We start from the raw sequence: 26175 nt of genomic DNA on the forward strand, positions 1-26175 counted from the left end.
ATGGTTAAGGAGTATATATGACAGAACCACCTCTTGCCGCTGCAGCAACTTTGGGGAACTTCCGTAATTTGCATAAATCCAAGATGGCCGCTGCCGACCTTGGTTAAAATAGAAAATCAGCAATAACGTTTGATAGAATCAAGCTAGAAGGATGATTTTGGTACCTACACATAGGTTTTCACACATGGCGGATGCAATAAAAGTGTCAAAAAAGTTTTTGATGTTGCTAGACAAACATAATCCAAGATGGCCGCTGTTTTGATTTGGCGAAATAGCTAATCGGCCATAACTTTTGATAGAATCAAGCTAGAAGGATGATTTTGGTACCTACACAGGTTTTCACACATGGCGGATGCAATGAAAGTGTCAAAAAAGTTTTTTGATGTTGCTAGTCAAACATAATCCAAGATGGCCGCTGTTTTGATTTGGCGAAATAGCTAATCGGCCATAACTTTTGATAGAATCATGCCAGAAGGTTGATTTTGGTATCTACCCATAGGTTTTCCCATATGGCGGAGGCAATGGAAGGCTCAAATTATGGTTTTCATGTTGCTCGTAAACCATAATCCAAGATGGCCGCCAGTTTTATATGGTGAAGTAGCTATTCGGCTATAACTTCTGATAACATTCTGCTAATGTCCTTAACCCAAGAAATCATGTTCACTTTCACATTTTATGTGAACAACATTCTGATGACTTCCTTAACAGATGAAATATTTTTCTGTTTCAGGTTGTGTGAAACTTTGAGACACCATGGACTGCCTGTTTGCCCATTGTAAATTCACACGCAATTCTATGAAGTGGCGGAATCTTGGCAATGGAGGACTCAATACCATCATCCAAAGGAGCGAAGAGAAGGGGGATGGTTTGCATATGGACATTGAATCAAAATTAGCCACTAAACCCCCACCACAGCTGCGGTGTCATGTATGCTGTGGAGCGTCATATACATCGAAAGAACATAGGGGCCGGGACGCCACTAAAAAGCGGAAAACTGAAAGGTCTCAAAGTGAACCACCAGTGAGGTGGCGGTGGTTACAACTAAAGATATTTAACTTCAAGCTGCACTGCTTGTTATGCGGAGAAGAATGTCTGCCGTTGGACGAGCGTCATCGTGACAGATGGGACAAAGTCTGCCAGTGCGAAACTGAAGTGCGGACAATTGTTGCGGATCTCAACGTCGGCCTTTTTTCCCCTTAAGAAGGGGGGATTAATCCCCTTGTGTGCGACTGACCGACGTGAGTCCTGAAGTTGCCCAGCTCCCTCGGGAGAGGCAGGTGAGCAACCTCGTTCGCGACCGTGGACAAGATGTTAATTGCCGAGCGGATTAGCAGCCGCGGCACGAACCATTAGCAAGTACTAGACCCGATTCTTGAACGTTGGCCAAATCGTGCCACAGGTATTCAATTGGGAAAAGACAAGGACGAACGGATGTGAGGAAACCAGAAGGTAAGGAAGAACAAATATAATTTATTACTAATATTTACACAATCAAAGGAACCAAGGAGAAGGAAAGATACGAAAATAAAGACAGAAGGATGGAAGGATCAGAAGACAGTGCAATACTAACTTATCTAAACAGGCTTAACTTATACCCCAGGACAACACAGAAGACGGACGACAATCAGACTTACACGGGGAATGATGATAGGAATGACAGGAACGAATGGCTGGAAGGGGAGGAAGGTTCAGCTGGAGGTGGATGGCTGGACGGACGAGGAGGTGGGATCACAAGGCGGGAAGGATGTGGGTGGTTGGTGTGATCCCGGCTCGAGTTGAGCAGCCGCCGACTCTCCCCAATCGTCTCCGCACGGCGACGTTGCTTTGTGGCCGCAACTGCCGTCACCGCTGTCGACGCTCAAAGCTGTGGTTTGTTCACTCAACTCTCTCAGTGCTCACTCCTCCACTGAACTGAACTCTGCTGCTCCTCCTCCACTGAACTCAACTCTCAACTCTCTCGTCCACCTTTTTATTTTTTTTGTGTACAGAGTCGAGGCTCATGAAAGAGCTAACATTTATCAAACAAACAAATCAAACAAACAAGCAAACAAAGTATATAAAAAGGGTAGCGGTCGACAAGATGGGGAGAGAAGGGGAGGAAGCACACAAACACAACATTTGAGAGCAGGGACATCGGGAGATGTTTTTGGAGGGAGAGGGCCTAGGGGGAGGCAGGATAGGTACAAAACGCAAGGACACCAAGGACTTCCAGGAAAGAAGTCAAAAGTCACCTCAAAAAAGTGGATTTGGGGTGAAATTAGCAGGGGTAGAAAAGATCAAGGTTTTGAATTGGGGAAGATAAGAGATGGTGGTGAACAGCCGTTTTAAAGACCTGGAGGAAGGAGTTGGATTGAAGAGAGTGAGGGAGTTTGTTTCAGAGGCGGGAGAAACGAGGAATGAAGGAGTGAAGGTGAGCAGAGAGTCTTGATTTTGGCAGTTTAACCATAAGAGGGTTGCAGGCAGATCTTGTGCAACCTGCAGGAATATTTGGGGGACAGAGCCCAGAGAGAGCTGGGGGAGCAAGGCCGGAGAGGAGTCGGTAGAAGACGGAAAGACCACCAACCTGCCTGCGGTGACTAAGTGAAAGGCCCTCGGAGATAGCGTCACCGTGGGAGATTCCAATGATTCTGAACGCTTTGGTTTCAACAACGTGAAGACGAGCTAGGTGTGAGGCAGGAGCACCAGCCCAGAGGGGAGAGCAGTACTCCATTGAGCTGCAGATGAAAGCCTTGTATGTGGTGAGGAGCTCAGGTGTGCCAAGGAAGGACTTCGCACGACAGAGGATGCCCAGACGGAGGATGACTGGCTTTGGAGGCCAGCTTGGAAATGTGGTTTTCCCAAGAAAGATCATGGCAGATGGTGAGACCCAAAAGCTTGAGTGACAGAACTTCTTGGAGAGGATTATTCAGAAAGTAGATGGGAGGGTTGTCCAGTCTGTCTTTTCGGAGAGACATCGTAAGAGTGTGAGATTTGTCAGGATTGAAAGACATGTTCCACTTGTTTGCCCAGTCTGTGATTTTGTCCAGGTCTGCAGAGCGTGAGGAGGCTGCAGACTGCCGATCTGAGGGATGAGGAATGGAGCGGCAGAGAGTGGAGTCATCAGCAAAGAGATAGAGAGGATTTTCAAGACAGTCAGAGAGATCATTGATGAAGACCAGAAAAAGCACAGGGCCCAGAACACTGCCTTGGGGAACTCCAGCCTGAACAGGAAGAGGAGATGAGAGAAACCCATTCAGGGCCACACGTTGACGACGACTAGAGAGGAAGTCCGCCAGCCATGCGTGGAGATTTCCATGGATACCAAAGGAGGAGAGTTTGGTGAGCAGAGCGGGGTGCCAGCCCGTATCGAAGGCACGTGATATGTCGAGGGAGACAGCTCTAATTTCCTGTTTGGCATTGAGGACCTCCATCCATTGTTGAGACAGCAGAAGCAGCATGTCCAGAGTAGAGTGACCTGGTCTGAAACCAAATTGATGATCAGAGATCAAGCCATTGGAGAAGAGGAAAGATTTCATATCCGAAGCAATGATGGATTCCATGACTTTGCTGATAATTGGGAGAAGGCTGATTGGTCTGTAGTTGCTAGGATCTGTTTTTGCAGCTTTTTTGTGCAAAGCGGTGATGTTGGCTGATTTCCAAGCAGATGGCAGTTGACCTTGAGCAAAAGAGAGGGTGAAGAGAACAGAGAGAGGGAGTGAAAGAGCGGAAGAACAGGATTTTAGGACCCGTGGGCTGATGCCGTCAGGTCCAGTTGCAGAATCAGAGTCGAGGGTTGACAGAAACTTTTCCACCTTGTCAGGAGGAAAGGACACGGAGTCCAGGAGCAGCTGGGTACGACTGGGTATGGTGGGTACAGAGAGGGATGGCTTTGGGACACAAGATTTAGAGGCAAACACAGAGTTGAGGCATTCAGCTTTTTCACGTGCGGAGTCAGCTGTGTAGCCGTTTGAGGTAAGGGAGGGGATGGAGGGGGAACAAACGCCAGAAACAGATTTGACCAGACGCCACCAGGATTTGGAAGAGGGAGACAGATAAGAGAGTTCGGTCTTGAGAACAGAGAGATATTGTTTCCTGGCTCTCCTGAGGGTGGACACACACTTGTTTCGGGCTTTGTGAAAGGAAATGAGATTTCCTTCCGTTGGATTTGCTTTCCAGGAGACGAAGGCAAGTTGTTTCTGGGCCACAGCCTCACCACAAGATTCTGTGTACCATGGACGGGAGGAAGGGTATGACAACTGAAGACGAGATGGGATAAATCTGTGCATGAGAGAGAGCAATTTACTTTGGAAGAATTCCCAGGATGAGTTGATGTCAGAGGTGGTAGAGATGGGAGACCAGTCCAGATGATTGATGGCTGCTTGAAGACCATGCCAGTTGGCCTGAGTGAAATGCCAGACTCGTCGACGCTGAGCAGGCTCCCTGAGAATGGTCAGAGAGATGTCCACTTTAACAAGGACATGATCAGATGATCCGATTGGAGCAGAAGAAGAGCAGCAGACATTTTCAGGGAAGATAGTCATAACCAAGTCCAGAAGAGAAGATGCTCCGTTGACTGAGATCCGGGTCGGGAAATTGACAGATTGTGTCAGACCCAGTGAGTCGCAGAAGTCCTTTGCTGAGGAGCCATGGCTGGTGAGAGAGGTACCCACACCCAGCCAACTGGCATGGTGACAATTGAAATCACCACATATGAGGAAGAGAGAGTTGGGATGAGTAGATAGAAGTTGGTCCATATTATCAGACAGCGAGATGTAGATGGAGTCATCACTGTTTGGTGGACGGTACAACACACATATGAACAAGAGGTGGGAGCGAAGGGGAAGCCGTAGCCAGAGGTATTCCTGGGGGTGAGGTGGAGAGAGTGCAGAGCAGGGCGAGTGAGGAAGAGAGTTTTTGATAAAGATAGCAACCCCACCTCCAGGACGAGGCTCAGGTCTATCATACCGGAGGAGGGAGTAACCCGGGAGAGATACTAAGGAATCAGAGACATGATGAAGGAGGAAAGTTTCTGTTAAGCAGATCACGTCTGGTTTGACAGAAGCAACCTGTATGGAGAGATCAGTTAAGTTTGAACGAAGGCCCCGGATGTTTGAGGTCCATACCGTTAATGAAGAGGAAGGGGGAGCATCGGATACAGAACAGGGGGGAGGAGGGGTAGGGTAAGATGTGGAAGAGGTGGAAGAGGTAAGGAGAGCTGTTGAAGGTGTGTCAGAGATTTCAGAATTGCTCGGAGAAAGGGAAGGATGGGGCGGACAAAAGGTTTGATGGTGATTGGGTGAGGCACAATGAGGTGTTATTTGAGGCGGGGGAAGAGCGAGGCAGAAGGTTGGGGGAGATGGAGGTGAGAGTTGGAAGGGGGAAGAAGCGGGGAGGACGCTTTGAGGAGGGGAAGTGAGAGGGGGGAAATTGAGAAGAAATGAGGGTGGGGAGATTTGAAGGGGAGGGGCGAGGGGGGAGTTTGGGAGGGAAGGGACAAGGGGAGGGATTTGAAAGGGATGGGATATGGGGGAGATTTGGATGGGAGGGGTGAGGGAGGAGTCTAGGAGGGGAGGGGCGAGGGGGTAGTTTAGGAGGGAGGGGGCAAGGGGGGAGATTTGAAAGGGATGGGTGATGGGGAGGATTAAGAGGGGAGGGGAAAGGGGGAAGATTTGAAAGGGATGGGTGATGGGGAAGATTTGGAGGGGAGGGGTGATGGGGAAGATTTGGAGGGGAGGGGTTATGGGGAAGATTTGGAGGGGAGGGGTGATGGGGAAGATTTGGAGGGGAGGGGTGATGGGGAAGATTTGGAGGGGAGGCGTTATGGGGAAGATTTGGAGGGGAGGGGTTATGGGGAAGATTTGGAGGGGAGGGGTGATGGGGAAGATTTGGAGGGGAGGGGTGATGGGGAAGATTTGGAGGGGAGGGGTGAGATTGGATTTTTGAAAGTGTACGATTAATGGGAAACGAACATTTATTGCAAAATGAGTTTCTTGTGACCTTCGAGTCAAAAATACGTTGAAGGACACTGGAGGGAGGATGGAGTGCAGGAGAGTTTAGGGAATGTAGAAAAAAGGCACTATAGGAGATGGAATTTTTTTGGGGATGAATGGATTTGGTTAGCAAGTCGAAAGCAGCCTTTTAAAGAAGAAGAAGAAAAAGGTGTTATAATATATGACGGAATACAGAACTTGAGGGGAAAGTGTAAACATTGAAGGTTAATAACAGTGAAAACTATCTGGGGAAATGGGGGAGAAACACGTGGTCGAAGAACGAACGAACGAATAAGAATGAATAAACGAATGAGGACAAAGAATAAGAACAGAGAAGGAAATGTTTTTTTGTTTGTTTTTTTGAGTTGAGATTTACACAAGGAAGTAGGCTATGGGGTGAAAAGACTGGGAAAACAGAGAACGAAAGTTATTGGAGCACAAACGACGGACCGCTGAGAGAAAAACAAAGCCTCAAGGTTGTACACTGTACAAGGCCTCAAGACACGACACGAATTAACACGATTTTCAGTCGTGTTACAGTTATGCAAGATTTGCACCGAAAATCTTCCTCGGGACACAATATACGTACACACACCATAAAATAAAAAGTTATAACGAAAATACAAATGGGAACAATTACTTAACTTCGATTTCAAATCGCTCGCGACGTGGCAAACAGACGATTAATTTATGAAAGATAAACACCGAGAAACTTCCAAGGTGCACACTATAACTTCACACACCGAAAGATAAATACAGTTTCGACAAAATACAATTGTGAACAGACTTAACTTTGAAAACGTGGAGACCGTGTGGAGCTTCGAAAATCCCTGCCGCCGTCTCCAAGATCTCGCGAGATCTCAACTGAACTCAACAACAACTCTCTGTGGACTCCTCCTCCGGCCCGGCCGACTAACATTTAAGCAGCAGCTCCTTGATATCGGTGAGGGTCGCAGAGATGCGTGGGCACATGATGTAGCACTCCGCATGGCTGGTGTCACAGACCTACCAGCCGCAGACGCACAGTATAATTGGCGTTGCTATAATGCGTACAGAAAACCTCTTGTCAAGCCCGTTGATTGTGTTCCTCTGATATCTGATCCAGCTTTGTCTCGTCTTATTGATGAGATGATTTGTAACTGGGAGCAAACTTGGACGGTATCAGAGTTGTATCAAATATATCATGAATATGAAGGGCAACTTTGTATCAAACAAATGATGTCAAACTTATCACATTATTTTGGTGACCAGATTGTGATCTTACGTTTAGAAGGTTGTGCAAATATAGTAGGGTTCCGCAATTTTGTATCAAGGTCTATGAAACTTACATCCCAGAAGAATGCAGCTGAGGATGAAGAAGATGTTGATAAGATTGTGTGCAAGGTGAGATCAGAGGTGAAGGCAATAGCAAAGCCCATTGACTATGATTTAGACCAGTTCACTTATACGAAAACCTGTGAAAGTACGAGTGAAACGCTGCTGACCCTGATTGCCCAGTTAGTGTCTAAAGGGAAAAAGATAAGGTTGCTTTGACAATATCACAATGTATACAACAGCATATTTCCTTATCACCTAACCAGACAACACTTGGTCTGGTGCTGAAGTTACATCATAAGTTTGGTACTGCAGAACTTGTCAGGTTGATGCATGAGCATGGTTTAGCTACAAGTTATGATGAGGCATTACGGTTTCGAAAATCAGCAGCCATTACATTATGGTTGATCACGAGAAAGACGTGCTGCAGCAAGTGGTTGGTCTGAGTAGAAGGGTGGGTCCGCTCTTTGGCTGGTGCGATTACTTTGACCTGCTTGTGTGCACCCCGAATGGTCGACATGAGACCCACTGCATGGCTATAGAGTTCATGTGCCATCCGGCTGGGGATATACTGACAGGGTCTGCCCGCGCAGGGGATTCTCCTCCACTCATCGTTCCTAGACTCAAGAAGTTCGCAGCTGCAAAATTTAAGCTGAAGAACCTATCTTCGGTTAGTCTGCAGCACCATACTGGGCCAAAAAAGACCAAGCCACCCAGCTTATCAAATAACATTGGGAAACCATTTCAAGATGTATGCAAATTGACAGAAAGTCTCGCTCGGGCTCAGATACAGGATATGAAGTGGCTGCTCTCACTGTTCGACACAACTAGTGGTGACACCCCTCTGGAGTGGTCAGGATTTATGACTCGATTAGCCAGGGATCAAGACAGTGTTTCTCCCAAGCCTTCCACTCCATTCGTGTTTGGTCCACTGATAGACGCCCCTCCATCACATCCTGATACAATCCTGACAACCATGGAGACATACTTGCAGAATCTGGATATGTCCACAGTGCACATCTCGCTGGATATGCAGCTGTACATGGTTGCATTGCAGGTGAAGTGGTCAGATCAGGAGAGGTGCAAAGCAGTCATTGCGCATCCTGGGGGTATGCATACTTTGATGTCGTTTCTTGGGTGTATTGGGAAGTTACTGAAAGGGTCTGGTCTAGAGGAAGTACTCCGAGCTGCATACAGGGGCCTCATTGGCATCTTGAGTGGCAAGAGCTGGCCACGTGCCATGCGTGCATTGAGGATGGTGTGCGCGGTCGTCTTGAGTGATTATCTCAGAGGAGACGGGAGTAGTCGTACGTTTGAGGATCTCACTACCTATCTCGAGGAGGCCCGGCAGACACCAACTGGGCAGCTGTGGGTGGACTGCCTCATCAAGCCAACTTTCATTGCGCACTTGTTCGCTGATTTTCTATTTGAACCAAGGTCGGCGGTGGCCATCTTGGATTTATGCAAATAACGGAAATTCCCCAAAGTTGCTGCAGCGGCAAGAGGTGGTTCTGTCATATATACTGCTTAACCATTACTAATCCACCAAAAAACCTTATAGTACTGACAATTTCCGGGTTTCATGTCCTGGCAACTGGACTATTTCGCTTCGCGAGCGCAGGGTAATAATTATTACCAAAATGAATTACTAACCCAACTCACAAACGACATCAACACAACATCAACACATCATGTCACCTTTCCAGGCCACTGGTTCGCCAACCTAATCAGAGCCAGTGTTGCCGGCTCTTGTTGCAGCTGATTTGGTGATGCCGGCGGTTCCTGACCGGGCACGACAGCGACATCGCCAAGTCCGTCCAGGCCAAAATAATGTGTCGCCGAGATGACGTTCCCCAACAGTGAGGCTTCAGCACCACGATAAACTGGGATCTGAGAACACAGAAAGAACGAATACACTATTGCGCATACACATGTATACTCTCCTCCGCCTCTCCCTCACACCCATGACACACATGAAACACACACACACACTTACACATGACACACATACAGCTCACATGCATGACACATACATGACACACACACACATACAGCTCACACACATGACACACATACAGCTCACATGCATGACACACATACAGCTCACACTCATGACACACACACACAGCTCACACGCATGACACACACATGACACACACACACATACAGCTCACGCGCATGACACACACACATGCAGCTCACACGCATGACACACACACATACAGCTCACACACATAACACACACACACATACAGCTCACACACATTGCACACACACACACACACACGACACACGACACACATACACACACACACACATGCCACACACACTCATGCCACACACACACATGACACACACACGACACACATACATGACACATGCATACACATACATGACACTCATGACACACACAGAAGCACATGCATGGTCACGTATGCACATGGACACATTTGTTTGTTGAAATATGTAAAAGTCATCTCCCACAATGAGGCTGAAGCACAAGGTGTGTTTGTTTCACGTTTCACGGACATCAGGTGGTCCCTCTTTTTTTTTACCTGTGCTACTCCGGTGCAGTTCCCTCCGTCAGTCCCCTCTACTCTTTGACCTCTACGAACCTCCCCAGGAAGTCCAGGATGTACCCGTTGCTCCAGCAACCACCTCCTCGTTACATTTACAGATCCAGCTGGACTACCCACCTCAACTCCATCGTCCCTCTTGTGTAACTGTATTCTAAAGGCTGTTCAATGCCACCCTTTCCTCGAGGGGTCCAAACAGCCGTTGCTCCACCATGTTAGCGCATCCCCCATCCTTACCCATCATTGTTTTTCTTTACCCCCATTGACCCCGCGATGCTCCCAACCCTCCTCACTTGCAGGATGAGGCGTCTCCTCCTCTCCCTTATGTCCTCTTTTCCTGTTCAGTCATTCCCATGCTTGTGTCCACCTGTGTCCACTGCTGTCAGACTATCAATACTTGCATGTCCATTTGGTCTTCGCTGAGTTTCAAAAAATATAAAGAGAACTAGAACGGCACTCGGTAGAGCACATACCTGCGCCAGGCTCAACAGTTTATTACCTCCGCCACCAAAGGTAGATGGAGGTTATGTTTTCACCCCCTGTCTGGTTGTCTGTCCGTTTGTTTGTGAACAAAATATCTCAAAATGTTGTGGACAGATTCGGACGAAATTTGGCAAAGATGTAGCGTATGTGAGAGGACGAAATGATTAGATTTGGTGAAGATCCGGATCCGGATTCGGCTATAAGAATTTTTAAGTGATTCTTCACCATTGGTCCCGGTGTGTACCCCGGTTTGGAATAGGTACACCGTATCCCTGCGCATCGTAAGAGGCGACTAAGGGTTGGCGTCAGGAAGGGCATCCGGCCATAAAAACATTGCCTCAAACAGGGAACCATGATTGTCATGGGGCCCGCAAGGCTAATCCCCGCTGTAGCGGGGAAAATGGCCTCAAAACGATCATTCATTCATTCATTCATTCATTCTTCACCTATTTATAGGCCATGGGGCATACCATTAAAATCCACTTTTTCGTGCAACAGGAATGGGGATTACTTGATTTATTCATGAAAATCAGCAAAATATTCGTTCCATTCGATATAATAATGTCCCCAATAAATATACCTGCACATTAAAATACAAATAAAGAAAGAATTTCGATTAAAAAATCAGGTTTAAAATTCGCGGACAAGGTTGTTCACGTGATAAATTCAGCGAATGAGCGCTCCAGATACGTCAGGTGCCGTAATTGGCCAATCACGCAGCTCATACTAAGCTCCGTTCGGTAGCTGACAAACCAAGATGGCGACGCCCATTGCTTCGGCAGTGACAGGAAAACCTGTTCAATTTTCGTCCAAATTTTGCGTGATGCATGTTGTCCATAAAACTAAAAGCAATTTCATTCAATTCAATGATAAAAACTGGGCCCGCTTTGTTGAATTTGCGAGTAAATGGTTGCTCTATGACTGTAAAGAACGCGATTTACTGGCCGACTGTGCGGTAAAGCTGGGGCTTGATTTTGCCGATACACAATCCTGCATTGAAGCCAAACCAGAAAATCCCAACATTGGCTACCATTATGATTGTTCACGTCGCTTTTGTGACATCAGTAAAGTGAACAGGCTGAAGGAGAAAAAGACCGAAACATCTACATCTCATGGTAAGTTAATATGATTATGTAGTAATTTTTTTAGTAAGCTTTAAGTTTAGCCAAAAGTTTCAATTGTTCTGCAAACATAGACATGATCATGATGATAGAATCTGATCGTGATGATAGAATTCACATTACATTGCCATATATCATGATCAAATAAATCATCATGCTTGATTCAAGCAAGTTAGTAACAAGTTCCGGAAGATTTGGAGTTGGCCTTAGAAGAGTAGTATCTTCAAATTCAATTGACAAATGTACAGCAGACTCAGCAAGTCATGCATGATGAAATGTACATTTTATGATTTTGTTTATCTATTTCAAGACTACAATTTATAATACAAATCGTACTATTGCAAGCATGCTCTTTTACTTTAGTAATAGTATCATGATATGTGGGGATATTGTGGTTTATGTCATCAGGCTCATGTCACACCTCATTACAGTTTTTAGGATCCACAAAGAATTAAGAAATAATTTTGTACATGTAGACTACACATTTTTACTAAATTGTACGGTAGGTACTTCTTACTGTCCTGTAAATGATGGTAATAAAAAGTATGTTTACCTTGTCGGAGAAGTTGTTTAAAAAACCATGATTTGATATTTGTTACTAAAAAAGACAGATGTTTGCAAAATTTTAAACTCTATAATTATAAACAATAAACACATGTTGAGTTTATTTTTATTTTGTATTTTTGTTTTGTTGTTTTTTTGCGCGGTGGTCATGGTCATTAATATTTTTACTAGCAAAGCGTGTACAAATGTATAACAAGGGATGCACCAATAGATTCTTGGGGGGGGGGGGGGGGGGGACATGGAAGTTTTTTGAAGAAAAAAAACGTCACCTACTATTGAGGCAAAAAAGAAAATTTACTCACTGATCTGAGTAGAAAAACAACAACTGAATATCAATGAAATACATTAGATATGAAAAAACACTTTGCCGTCTTGGTGGCGGAAAAAAAACCCCACTTTGTTTTTAACAGTTCCCGAGAAATCCTTGAAGACGTCGGAGCTATCGACAATTAAAAAAAATAACATGTGGACTTTGTTCTAAACAGTTTCTCAAAAAATCCTGGAAGACGGCGGAGCTATCGACAATTTTTTGTGCACAGTGTGCATGTATACTTTTAAGGTGCAAATGCTTACTTGCACAGTTACTTTGAGTGTGACCGCTATTTTGTCAATGCATGGATGATGCTGCCGGCTTTATTTGGGGCAAATACCAACGTGAGATGGCACAAGTTTTTATTGTTGCATCAAATTGCACGTTCCATCCCATGATATCCTAAAGGCCAAACAAAAATATAATTGTTGTATTATATTTTTAAAAAAATATATTGTCAGAAAAAATTGGGTATACAAGTAACTGGAAGAAAAAAAATGAAAACAATTGTGTATATTTATGTTTAGACAATAATTCAATGGTTGGTAGGTAGGAAGAAAATAAATACATGTTTCATATTTGTTGAAAAAAAGTTAAATTCTAATCACTCAAAATTTGTTTCTTCCTTCTGTTTAATGCAGATGCCGGGACAGACATGAACGAACTTGACGATGGTCCAGTTGTAGTTAGTGAAAGCAGTGGAGAGCCCAGCAGAAAGAGAATGTTGCATTCCTCAGATGCAAACAGCAGCCAAAGAGATTGGAGCAGGCGACATATGTTTCCTGAAGAGTGCATTTTCTGCCATAGCAACCAATACAAGCGCAGTCACATCTCAGGAAAGAGGTCAATGGTAAGGCTAGTAAAATGTGAACTCATCAGTGGAGGTCAACTTCTAAAGGCTGCAAAAGCAAAAGAGGATGTACAAATGCTGCATCAAATAGAAGGGGAGGACTTGGTTGCCAGGGAGCTTCAGTACCATCATGGCTGCTACAAGAACTACACAAGATTTTTGAGTAAACCTGGCAAGCCATTGACCCCAGTTCAAAATGGCTATATTGATGCTTTTGACAAATTCAGCCAAAACACCATCAGAAAGCGTCTAATTATAGGCAAAGAAATTCTTACATTGAGTAAACTCAATAAGATATTTATCCGCGCCATTAAAGATGTCAGCGGCATCGATGCACCATATCGAACATGGCATCTGAAGACGCGACTACAGAAAAGCTTTCCACAGTTAGTCTTCATCAAAGCCAAAAGTAGAAACATGAGTGACATTGTGTTTAGTGAGTGTCTATCAGCAGAAGATTTGGCCGAGGACTTGGTAGACGATACACTCATTCAACTGTGAGACTACACTCAAGTGAGACGACTCACTCAACTGCCACTCATTGCCATTCTTCAAATCAAAGAAGATGAACTGATCATAGAAGGTAGAAGTGAGAAGTTAATTTAAAAAAAGTAAAATAAAAATGATTTATTTGCGGCACAACATGTGTTTCAGCTGCGGCGGACCATATTTTCAGATTGGATTCATTTTCAACTTATCGCTATGACTATCTAGATACAAAAATATCATGTTTATTGGTGTATTTTAGTGAAAAGGAGGTCTAGAAACAATATCACAATCAATTTTTTTCATTTTACTCCTCAAACTATCCAGAAATAAAAGAAAATGCAGTAACGTATAGTTGATGAATATATATTTACTTGCATTTTCATCAAGTGCGCGTTAAAAATTAATGAGCACCCCTGGTGTCTGGGGACATGGTGTTTCTTGTTCAGGAGCACATCCCCAACGCATCTATAGCAATTTTAAGTAATCCCCTGCGTTGTTGCACGAAATTGTCAAATTGAGCACATTTTAGCCCTATGCCCCATGGCCTATTAGTCCGGCAGCTAAGCTAAATATAGCATAACAATTGTGCATTTTGTGAGGAAAGCACCAAATTTGGCACACTAGTAGACTATCATATTATGAAAAGATCTGGATATTGGGCCATCTCAGATTCAGAGATTTGATTTTTGCAAGATTTGCAGATTTTGCAGATTTGCAAGCTGAGATTGCAACGCCAGGGACGGCCGACTCCTTCCTGCGAGCTGCCCACGTCACCCGCACAAGAAGAGCTCATCAAATCACTGCAGCGGCACTGCACATCCTGCAACACCGTGCGTATGAACGCCACTGGATGACATATGCTGATGATGCAGAAGACCTGCCTGAGTTCGAAGACTGGTGTCACCAGAGAGGAGAAGACATTCCCAACTTTCAGTACTGGGCAACTGTGCTGGAACTAGAGATGTTGGTACTGGTCCACGTGCGTTCTCTGCGGCAGGCTTCATTCACGATGTACCTCGATGCCCTGACGGAACTGGCCCCATGGTTCCATGCCTTAGACCACACACACTATGCCAGGTGGGTCCCTGTTCACCTGAGGGACATGGTTGCACTCCCAATGAAGCACCCAGATGTAGCCAGAGAATTCAGGGCTGGCAACTTCACTGTACAGAAGACGAAGAAAGTGTTCTCTTCGATCCCAATCGAATCGAAATCTTGCAAAAATCAAATCTCTGAATCTGAGATGGCCCAATATCCAGATCTTTTCATAATATGATAGTCTACTAGTGTGCCAAGTTTGGTGCTTTCCTCACAAAATGCACAATTGTTATGCTAAGTTGCCCCACTACATTGGGAGATCTTGCCAAAAACGATACATAGCCGGATATCTCAAAAAGTTGCGGACGGATTCGGACGAAATTTTGCAAAGATGTAGCATATGTGAGCAGGACGAAATGATTATATTTTGGTGAAGATCCGGATTCGGATTCTAGAATTTTAAAGTAATTCTTCACCATTGGGAGATCGGGCGACAAACGATCGGGCAGGATACCTCAAAAAGTTATGGATGGATTCGGACGAAATTTGGCAAAGATGTAACGTATGTGAGAAGGTGTAACGTAGATGTAACGTATCAACAAAATCCAATCGAATCGCCCTTGTCACACATCCAACATGTCCAACAAGTTTCGTCCGAATCCGTCCACAACTTTTTGGGATATCCTGCTATGTATCGTTTTTGGCCCAATCTCCCAATGGTGAAGAATCACTTTAACGATTCTTATATCCGGATCTGAATCTTCACCAAAAACCAATTAATTCGTCCTTGTCACATATACCACCTCTGTATCAAGTTTCGTCCGAATCCGTCCACAACTTTTTGAGACATCTTGTTCACAGACAGACAGACAGACAAACAATAAATATGTCGTGCATAGCACGTTACTTGTGAAATCCCTAAAACAAATTTTAGTCTAGATGGACATAGGGGTCCACGCGCCCCCCCCCCCGGTTTTTTTTATGCCACCTGATTTTTCTTAATCCTCAAAGTGTCTACTTTCAGAATCTGCCAGGTATCAAGCTGAAATAATGTCCAAAAGGCTTAATTTTTAACCCTTTATTGCAACTAACCCGAAACCGAAAAAAAAAAATTGATGTAGAAAGAGGCATAACTTTTGAAGTAAACAACATACAGAGACAAATTAATACACTTTTCCATACAACTCTGACCCCAGGAATTCAATGGGATGGTTATTTTAGACATTTGACAACATTTTGACTCTATTTCTGGACAAAAACAGCAAAAAAATGCCAAAAATGTGTGTATAACCAACTATCTTTTCATTTTTTCAAGCGCATAGGGTGAATTTTTGTTCACCACCAGTTTTTTCTTAATCATTTAAGTGTCTATTTGAAGATTATATTGGGTACCAAGCTGAAATAATGTCCCATGGGGTTTATTTTTAACAGTTATATGTAGCAGTTATATTATGCTGTTGGCAGTTGGTTGGCAGTTGGTTGACAGTTGGTTGCCGTTGGTTGCCGTTGGTTGGTACCTGCAGATGGCAGTCTCCCTCTCCCACTGCTCTCTCTTTTGGAACAATCTCAAGGATTTTCTTAGTAAGTATTTGAAACTATTATTAAGATATACCTTATAGTCATGTACAAGCCTACAAGTAATTTTTCAACAGTTATTATTATTATCATAGGCCTACAGAAATCAAATCTGACTGTATTCTTGACTAGCTAGTGTTGGTAGCTAGCTAGATAAGTTGGTAGCTAGCTAATGTTTTACTTTATTTTCAGGCTGATGACGTCATACATACCGACCATGGGGACTATTTAGACTATTTGACCTTAAAAATAATTGGTGGTTAAATTCAGTGACCAGACATGCAAATCCTGTTCAAATTTCAACTCAATCGGTTGAAAATTGAGGATTTTAGAAATTTGATAAAGTTGGTGACCTTTGGTCTATCTTGACCTTTGGTCTATGTTGACCTATTGACCTTTGGCATATGTTGACCTATTAACCTTTGCCCTATGCTGACCTGGTGACCTTTTCCCGAAGTTGACCTATGGTCTATGTTTACATATTGACCTATGGCATATGTTGACCTATTAACCTTTGCTGACCTATTGACCTTTGGTCTATGTTGACCTATTGACCCCAAAAACAACGGGCTTCTTGCTTATGACCAACTCTACCATTTGGTGAAGTTTCATGAAGATCGGTTGAAAATTGTGACCTGTAGTTGACATACAGACACAGACAGACAGAATGACGTACAAGACCAAACAATACACATGAGAAATCTTCGATTTTCGCAAATAACAAACAGACAAGGGTGAAAACATAACCTCCATCCACCTTAGGTGACTAAAGTAAAAAAACTCAGCCAACATCACAAAGTCATTCCCATTGGAATGATCCATCCAGCGACAATCCATGGACATTCCATGATACTATTACTCAATGCTTTGTGGTCCCTGAGGAGTTGATGGCCAAGAATAGGGCTAACCGTTAACCTTACCTGTAGTCCCATCCTGTCTGATTGTATCAGACCATCTTGTTGTGGAGCAGCATCTTTCTAGTGGCGCTAGTCAGCTTGGATTGAAGCGATACACCTGGTTTTGTGGTTGGTGTGCCAGCAGGCGATGGTGTACCTACAAATGGGGGCCGTCGTTGGTGGAGTGGGACGAGCCTCAGGCCTGGTTGGCTTGGTGGCCACAAGGTGCAAGTTTGTGATACCTTAGTACCGATGGACATTCTCCGGATGTCTCAACTCTCATGTCCAATACGTCCGCAGATCTTCAGCAGCAGTGGTCACCCACGTCTCTAACCTGTGCAGGCGAACAGGTAGCGCCGTGACAGGGTACACTGTGGCGGACACGGAAGCTCACTGGCGTGGTGACATCATTCCGCGCACCAAGTGGGCGGCGGCCATGCCGAGGGGTAGGCGTGGCCTCAGGATATACACCGGGCGCGCAGCCCGGACTCAGGAGCGCGCCAGTGTTACAGTGAGCTCTTGAATAAAGACTCTTACAAATTACCGCGTTGTCCGCTTCCTCCTTGTTTACAAGCAGCGCGCGTAACGCCGTGCTTTACTGGTGACCCTCGACGTTGGATCTGCCGTAGCGATCCTTCAAAACACGACGCCATTGCCATGCCCAACAACGCGATGTCGGTTAAACTTCCCGAAATTTGGGAGGCCCAGGCCGAAGTTTGGTTCATCCAAGCCGAAGCCCAGTTTCAGCTTCGGCGCCTCACCAACGACGACATGCGCTACTGCCACGTTGTCGCCTCCCTCGGGCCCGGCCCCTCGAGTTGTATCCGTCCTTCGCCACCCACCGGACGGCCACAAGTACGAGGCACTCAAGCGGCTGCTCCTGCCACGTTCGGCCTCACGGAGGACGCACGGGCCGACCGCCTCCTGGATCTCCCCGAGCTCGGCGACACGCGCCCGTCGGTCCGAATGGACCATATGCTGTCACTGTTGGGCGACGAAGCCCCTGGTTCTCTATTCCGGGCGCTTTTCCATCGCCAACTTCCAGCACAGGTACGCCTCGCGTTGGCCGGGACCATGCTAATGGAACCCCGAGCATTGGCCGCCGAGGCGGACAGGTACTTCGCGGCTTCGGACACGCGGGCGAGAGTCGGTGCGGCCCACCTCGTGGATCCCGAGGCCGATGCTGATCCACAGCATCAGCTTCCACAGCATACACAGCATGCTGATACGCACCTCGTGGTCTCCGCCACGCCCCGCCCACTGCCGCGGCGAAAACCGCCACCGCGGGGAAAACCGCCGGCTCCACCGGCCTGGCAGAGCCAGCCGCGCTCCTCCAGCTCCACCACCTGGTGCCGGTTCCACGCCAGGTTCGGCCACGAGGCTCGACAGTGTCATCCGCCATGCTCCTTCGACAGGTCGGGAAACGCCCGGGCCGGCGCTCGATAGTGGCAATGAGCGCCGGCCGTTCGAACAGCCTGCTGTTCATCACGGACACCTTATCCGGGCGCCGTTACCTGTGCGACACAGGAGCGCAGGTGAGTGTCGTTCCTGCCGGTACGTCGGACAAGCACGCCGCGGGTGGGGGCCCCGCGCTGCTTGCCGCAAACGGGACGCCCATCCGTACGTACGGAAAACGCTGCCTCTCTCTGCGGTTCGGAGGGCAGGTTTTCCGATGGTCGTTCGTCACCGCCGACGTGCCCATGGCATTGCTTGGCGCGGACTTCCTGTGCGCAAATGGGCTCCTGGTCGACGTAAAGCACAGACGTCTTGTCCAGGCCGAGACGTTCAGCTCGCTCGCTTGTGCGCTGCCCAGCTCGTCGAGCAGCCCACTGGGCGGCTCACCGAGCGGCTTGCTGAACGGTTCGGTTTCGGCTTTCATCGCCACCTGGGTCGCCCGGTTCGGTGCCCCCTCAGACATCTCGTCCGACCGCGGCCCCCAGCCCCCAGCCCACCAGCCCCGGCCCACCTTCTCGGCGGGGGCCGTCAAGCACGGGGTGGCCCATCACATCCCCACCGTCAGGCCACCGGTCTACGCCCGGGCACGCCGCCTCGAGCCAACGAAGCTGGCGGTAGCAAAAGCGGAGTTCGCTACCCTGGAGCGACTCGGCATCGTTCGGCGCTCGGAGAGTGCTTGGGCGTCGCCGCTGCACATCGTGCCGAAGCCCGGCGTGGGATGGCGACCGTGCGGGGACTATCGCCGTCTCAATGACGCCACCACCCCCGACCGCTACCCCGTCCCCCATATTCAGGACTTTTCCACCCGTTTGGCGGGCATGTCCTTCTTCTCGAAGGTGGACCTCATACGCGGTTACCATCAGGTCCCCGTCAGGCCGGAGGACGTCCCGAAGACGGCGGTCATCAGGCCGTTCGGACTCTTCGAATTCCTGCGGATGCCCTTCGGTCTGAAGAATGCGGCTCAGGCGTTCCAGCGGCTGATGGACAGCGTCCTGCGCGACTTGGATTTTGTATACGTCTACCTGGACGATATCCTCGTCGCCAGCGCGTCCCGCGAAGAGCACCTACACCACCTCCGCACACTCTTCGAACGCCTGGGCCAGCATGGCCTGATTGTGAACCCTGCAAAGTGCCGGTTCGGCGTCGCCGAACTCGATTTTCTGGGGCACCGCGTCACCAGGCACGGAGCCGTCCCCCTGCCGGCCAAGGTGGAGGCGGTGAAGGGGTTTCCGCGCCCCCGCACGATCAGGGGGCTGCAGGAGTTCCTGGGCATGGTGAACTTTTACCATCGGTTCCTGCCCCGTATCGCCCAGCTTCTGCGCCCCCTGCACGAAGCTCTCCGAGGTAAGCCGGGCGAAGGCGACGTCACCTGGACCGAGCAGATGGATGCGGCGTTCACGGGCGCGAAGCTCGCCTTGGCTAACGCCACCATGCTCACGCACCCGGCGCCCGATGCGCCGATCGCCCTCACCACCGACGCTTCGGACTACGCGGTGGGCGCGGTGCACGAGCAATGGGTGCGTGGAGCTTGGCAACCGCTGGCGTTCTTTAGCCGGCAGCTTCGCCCGCCCGAACGCCGTTACAGTACCTTCGACCGCGAGTTGCTCGGGCTTCACTTGGCGGTCAGGCACTTCCGCCATCTGCTCAAGGGCCGTGCGTTCACGGCCTTCGTCGACCACAAGCCGCTGGTCTTTGCGATGGGCAAGGTCACCGAGCCGTGGTCGGCCCGGCAGCAGCGTCACCTCTCGGCCATGTCCGAGTACACGACGGACATCCGGCACGTCGCGGGGAAGGACAACCCGGTGGCGGATTGCCTTTCCCGGGCCGTCGCCCACGCAGTCCACCTCGGCATCGACTATGCCCGGACCAGGCCGCTGACCCCGACGTCCAGGCCTTGCGGACCGCCGTCACGGGCCTCCGCGTCACCGAGGTGCCGTTCGACGGCGCGGGCGCGGCCCTCTTGTGCGACGTCTCCCTTGGGCGGCCTCGCCCCATCGTGCCCGCGGGCTGGCAGCGCCAGGTGTTTGACGCCATCCACGGCCTGTCCCACCCGGGCGCGAGGGCCTCCCAAAGGTTGATCGCTGACAAATTCGTCTGGCATGGCCTCCGGAAGGCCATCCGCGGCTGGGCCAGGACATGCCTCGCGTGCCAGCACGCCAAGGTGCACCGGCACACCCAGGCCCCGTTGGCCCCGTTTACGGTGCCGGAACGCTGGTTTGACCACGTCCACATAGACCTGGTGGGACCTCTGCCCCCCTCTTGGGGTTTCACCCACGTCCTCACCATGGTGGACCGCAGCACCCGGTGGCCGGAGGCCGTGCCCTTGGCGTCGACGATGGCGGCGGACGTCGCGCAGGCTTTCATCGCCACCTGGGTCGCCCGGTTCGGTGCCCCCTCAGACATCTCGTCCGACCGCGGCCCCCAGTTCACCTCGGAGCTCTGGGGGGCGGTCGCACAGGGGCTCGGGGTCCGGCTGCACCGAACCACGGCCTACCACCCCCAGGCTAACGGCCTGTGTGAGCGATTTCACCGCTCATTGAAGGCCGCGCTCCGGGCCACCCTCCGCGATGGCGGCTGGGTCGACAGGCTCCCCTGGGTCCTGCTGGGCCTCCGGACGGCGCCCAAGGAGGACCTGCGTGCATCCGCGGCGGATTTGGTCTTCGGGCAACCGCTGCGGGTGCCGGGTGAGTTCCTCCCCGACTCCACGGCACCATGGTCCGCGGCACAGCAGCGCTCCGCTCTGCAGGAGACCGCCCAGAGGTTCGCCCCGGTGCCGACGGCACACCACGGGCACCCACCGACGCACGTCGCCCCGGAGCTTCGCACGGCGGAGTACGTCTTCGTCCGCCACGATGCCCATCGGACACCACTGCGGCCCCCGTACGACGGGCCTTTCCGCGTGCTGGAGACCGGGGTGAAACACTTCACCCTGGACATCGGCGGTACTCCTGACCGCGTTTCTGTGGACCGCCTCAAGCCGGCCCACCTCGACGTGGACCACCCACCGCTGGTGGCTCGGCCCCCGCGTCGGGGCCGCCCCCCTGCGGGCGGACCCCCGGCACCGCCCAGCACCGCAGGCACGCCGCCCCCCGGTCCGGCACCCATCCCGGGTACAGCCGGGGGCATCCCGCAGCATGTCGTCGAGTCCCGCAGCATGAGTCCCGCAGCATGGCACTGTTAACAACAAGCAGGTCCCGCAGCATGTCCTCGAGTGCGTCACCGAACTTGCAGAAGTGTGAAAGCGTCTTAAGCTCTGCAATAAATTTGGAAATTGACGATCCTGTTGCCTGACGGCTCATAGAAATTGAAACGTTGGACAATAACTGATGGGGTTTGGTTGCAGTGATACTGTAAGTGATTAATTTTGAGCATGTACGCTTCGTGGCATACGTCACATCCTGTTTGAAACTGACGTAGCCTCCTCCCATACGTCACATCCGGCATGTTTGAAACGCTGCCGCTATTTCGTCGTTGGGCGCATGGATTGATCATCGTCAGGAAAACGGGAGATTTAATTGTTTGCTGACGTGAGATTCGAACGGATCGACCAGCATTCTCATTTTGCTCTGTACCCTGGTCAGACAGGGGTAAGTTCCTTTAGGAATACCAAGATGCTTAATGATTACTCACGTCGTTGGTGTGATGAAACTAGTATGGTTATGTCTTAACTAGCAGTTTATTCAATTGTAAACGGAACTGAAACGTACATGATTTATGTGATCTATTCTATGTGAGCACAAGTTATTCCAGTTTGATTGTGTGGGTTAGTCACTCGTGTTGATTTGATACTATTAACTAATTAAACAATCCTCATGCACTGTTACTCAATTTGTTGGTTGATGTTACAAAAGAAAGGGGTTTGGTTGTCTAGGTGTGCCTTGGTGCACGTCTGCCGAGAGTATGTACACATTGTCTGCCCCTGATGCATCTCATGGTTGCACATTCGTCTAGCCTGTCGGACTTGTATTTGGATGCACCTGTGATTGCATACTCGATGTATTTATTGTAAACATTGAACCATTATTTCATCCATTGATCGAGGTATTTAACCTGCTACCTGCAATGTATCTTTGCTGAATAGTGCTTTTGTATCTTTTAGGGTTCTTTCATTACCTGCATATTCGAATACAAGTATCAAGCACCATCCTGTGTCTTGCTTAATTCTTCCCTCGTCACAATACATTAGCGCTTCCACGAGTTCCGAATATTTCAGGTCCCTTATGGAACTGGGCATGACCCAAAAAATTTTTTGGGATACAACATCGAGGCTCATGTAAGAGCTAGCATTAATCACGAAAAAAACAAAACTGACACATACAACATATAATAAAGGGAGTGTGAGACAAGATGGGCAGAGAGAGAGAGGGAAGCACACAAGTACAACAGTAGAGAACAGGGACATCGGGACACGGAGCCTCTCGTCAGTGAAATACACATGAAAGCCCGGTTGGAGTTTGCAAAAAAGCACTTAAAGGACTCTCAAACTGTGAGAAACAAGATTCTGTGGTCTGATGAAACCAAGATTGAACTGTTTGGCTTCCGCCTGGCCACTCTGCCATAAAGCCCAGATCGGTGGGGTGTTGCAGTGATGGTTGTCCTTCTGGAAGTTTCTCCCATCTCCACACAGGATCTCTGGAGCTCAGCCAGTGACCATCGGGTTCTTGGTCACCTCTCTTACCAAGGCCCTCTCCCCCGATTGTTCAGTTTGTCCGAGTGGCCAGCTCCAGGAAGAGTCCTGGTTGTTCCAAACTTCTTCCATTTAAGAACTATGGAGGCCACTGTCCTCTTGGGACCTTCAATGCAGTAGAAATTTTTTGTAAGCTTTCCCAGATCTGTGCCTCGACACAATCCTGTCTCTGAGCTCTGCAGGCAGTTCCTTCGACCTCATGGCTTGGTTTTTGCTCTGATACGCATTGTCAGCTGTGAGACCTTATATGGACAGGTGTGTGCCTTTCCAGATCATGTCCAATCAATTGAATTTACCACAGGTCGACTCCAATCAAGGTGGAGAAACATCTCAAAGATGATGAAGAGAAATGGGAGGCACCTGAGCTAAATTTCAAGTGTCATAGCAAAGGGTATGAATACTTATGTAAATGTGATATTTCAGTTTTTTCTTTTTAATAAATTTGCAAAACTTTCTAAAATCCTGTTTTCTCTTTGTCATTATGGGGTATTGAGTGTAGATTGATGAGGGAAAAATGAATTTAAACGATTTCAGCATGATGCTGCAACATAACAAAATGTGAAAAAAGTGAAGGGGTCTCAATACTTTCTGAATGCAGTGTAGCTTCTGGTTGGGACATTAATGTACTGTCACACGATTTCCCCTTGGTTAAGACCAGGAATCGCAGATGGCCAAGCGAACTTTAATGGAGGCGTTTATTCAATGACGGATTTGACTACACAAGCACGGAGGGGTGGGGGGGTTGGAAGAAGAACAAGCGGCGATAGCTCTTACCCCACAGCCCGCGCGCGCCAGCGTCTTCAAACTGAAACAATTGAACTCACACGAACACCAGATTTGGCATAGAAAGGGAAAATAATACAATGATTTATTTACAATAAATATCGGGACAGGAAAATAACGCGCCGGTCATCACTAAACTCCTCTAACGGAGCGCCCCCACACTTCACTTGAAATACAAACAAATGGGAATGAAGCAAATAAAATGTTGTGTTCGTCGTGGGGACTTATCGTCCAGGGGCCAATACTGATATTTTAACAAATTGGTGCCACCCAAGGTCAGCAAACAATTTTGGTATTTTTGTCGTCCCACATGTCTCTAGTTTATATTTGGGTATGATGACCCTGCCTATCGAGTAGCTTAATCATAGTTATCACTCTGTGAACAAAGCCACCCCCATGCAATCTGGAAGTTGAATTTTACGGGAGATGGGTAGCATTTTTGCTTATAACTTCAGTTCTACTAAACAGATTTTGACAAATTATGATTCATTGTGAAGTTACATCATATATCTACACAACTGTAATCCAATATACACCTTTAATTTATCAGGTGACTTCCTCGGAGGTCAAAAGGTCATGTTTCATTTGCAAAATCGAAAATTTAGCGTGTTTTTGTTTTCAACTGATCTGATTACTATTTCGTGATACGTAGATGCTGAAATTATTTCACAATTTATATATAGGACGTTGTGGATGATTTTAATAACCTAGCATTCACAAAACTTCAACAATTAACTTTACATTAACCCTTTTTATGCAAGCATTGGTTCTTCGATTTCCGAAGAATTTAGTCATTGCCTGTAAACAAACCCACCCCCATATAAAATGACTGTATGTATCATATATTATGACTTCTAGACAATATTTTTGGAAAACCAATGAATATGTCTCCAATGTGTTTTATCATTGACATACCCATGTCCAAATCTATGATGGACAATAGCCTGGTGTTGGTGTAGTGGTTAGGGTGCCGGCTTGGGATCCCAGGATCCTGGGTTCGAATCCCGGTCGATCGCTGAATTAACGCCAGGGGGGTTGACTCAGCCTGTCATCCTTCCGAGGTCGGCAAATTGAGTACCAGCTCACTGGTAATTCCCTGTTTGTCGTAAAAAGGCGACAAACAGGGTTGGTGGCAGGAAAGGCATCCGGCCGTAAAACATTGCTTCAAAAAGGGGACCGAAAAACAACAACAACCACGGTGCCCGAAAAAGGCCAACCCCCGCTTTGCGGGGGAAAATGGCCTCTAAAGGTGGTTATTTCAAAAAGGGGACCAACAAAAACAACAACAACCACGGTGCCCAAAAAAGGCCAACCCCTGCTTTGCGGGGGAAAATGGCCTCTAAAAGTGGTTATTTCAAAAAGGGGACCAACAAAAACAACAACAACCACGGTGCCCGAAAAAGGCCAACCCCCGCTTTGCGGGGGAAAATGGCCTCTAAAGGTGGTTATTTCAAAAAGGGGACCAACAAAAACAACAACAACCACGGTGCCCCAAAAAGGCCAACCCCCGCTTTGCGGGGGAAAATGGCCTCTACAGGTGGTTATTTTATTTTTTTATATACCCGCAAGCGTTGGTATACAGTTACACATTTATAAGAACATAAGCAGATAAAACAATCATCAGAAAAGAAATAAATAAGTTTTGTTATCCTCTCTGTTTCAATAATGTACAAAAATATTCAAATTTTTGATAAGCCATTCTACTTGTTGTGAACACCATCTCGGTAATGCTCATACATTATAATCTTGTTATTTGAAGTGCGTTTAGACTACAAACAGTTTCTTTCATGTCATTGGGACAAACGCAGTCGGTGTCACACTCGTCCACATCACTATCATTCAGCTCTATTTGTTCTAGTTCATTTGCTTGGTTGCTGCAGGTTTGCAGCTTACACATGTCTGTGCATTTCAGACCATTTCCAAGGCATGTGCAGATTGGTAATTTGCATGATCGTACACATGAGCAGGATAGCAGGTCCAACACAGCCTCTGGTGCAGGTGTACCTCGCATCCACTCAATGGCCAGATCCCCATCATGAATCTTCCATCCATGAGCCATTGGATA

General features: G+C 47.9%; 1 protein-coding gene across 1 annotated transcript in view; it reads right to left on the reverse strand.

Annotated features, from left to right (window-relative positions):
* Nucleotides 1-26175, reverse strand: part of LOC137439974 (nucleoside hydrolase) — a 56565-nt gene that overhangs the window by 7638 nt on the left and 22752 nt on the right. Inside the window, exon 3 of the mRNA XM_078768553.1 lies at nucleotides 8982-9173. Within this exon, the coding sequence (XP_078624679.1) occupies nucleotides 8982-9173 (192 nt within the window). The remainder of the gene's footprint in view (nucleotides 1-8981; nucleotides 9174-26175) is intronic.

Source organism: Myxine glutinosa, chromosome 14, assembly GCF_964187855.1.
Source record: "Myxine glutinosa chromosome 14, kmMyxGlut1.1, whole genome shotgun sequence".
Classification (NCBI taxonomy): domain Eukaryota; kingdom Metazoa; phylum Chordata; class Myxini; order Myxiniformes; family Myxinidae; genus Myxine; species Myxine glutinosa.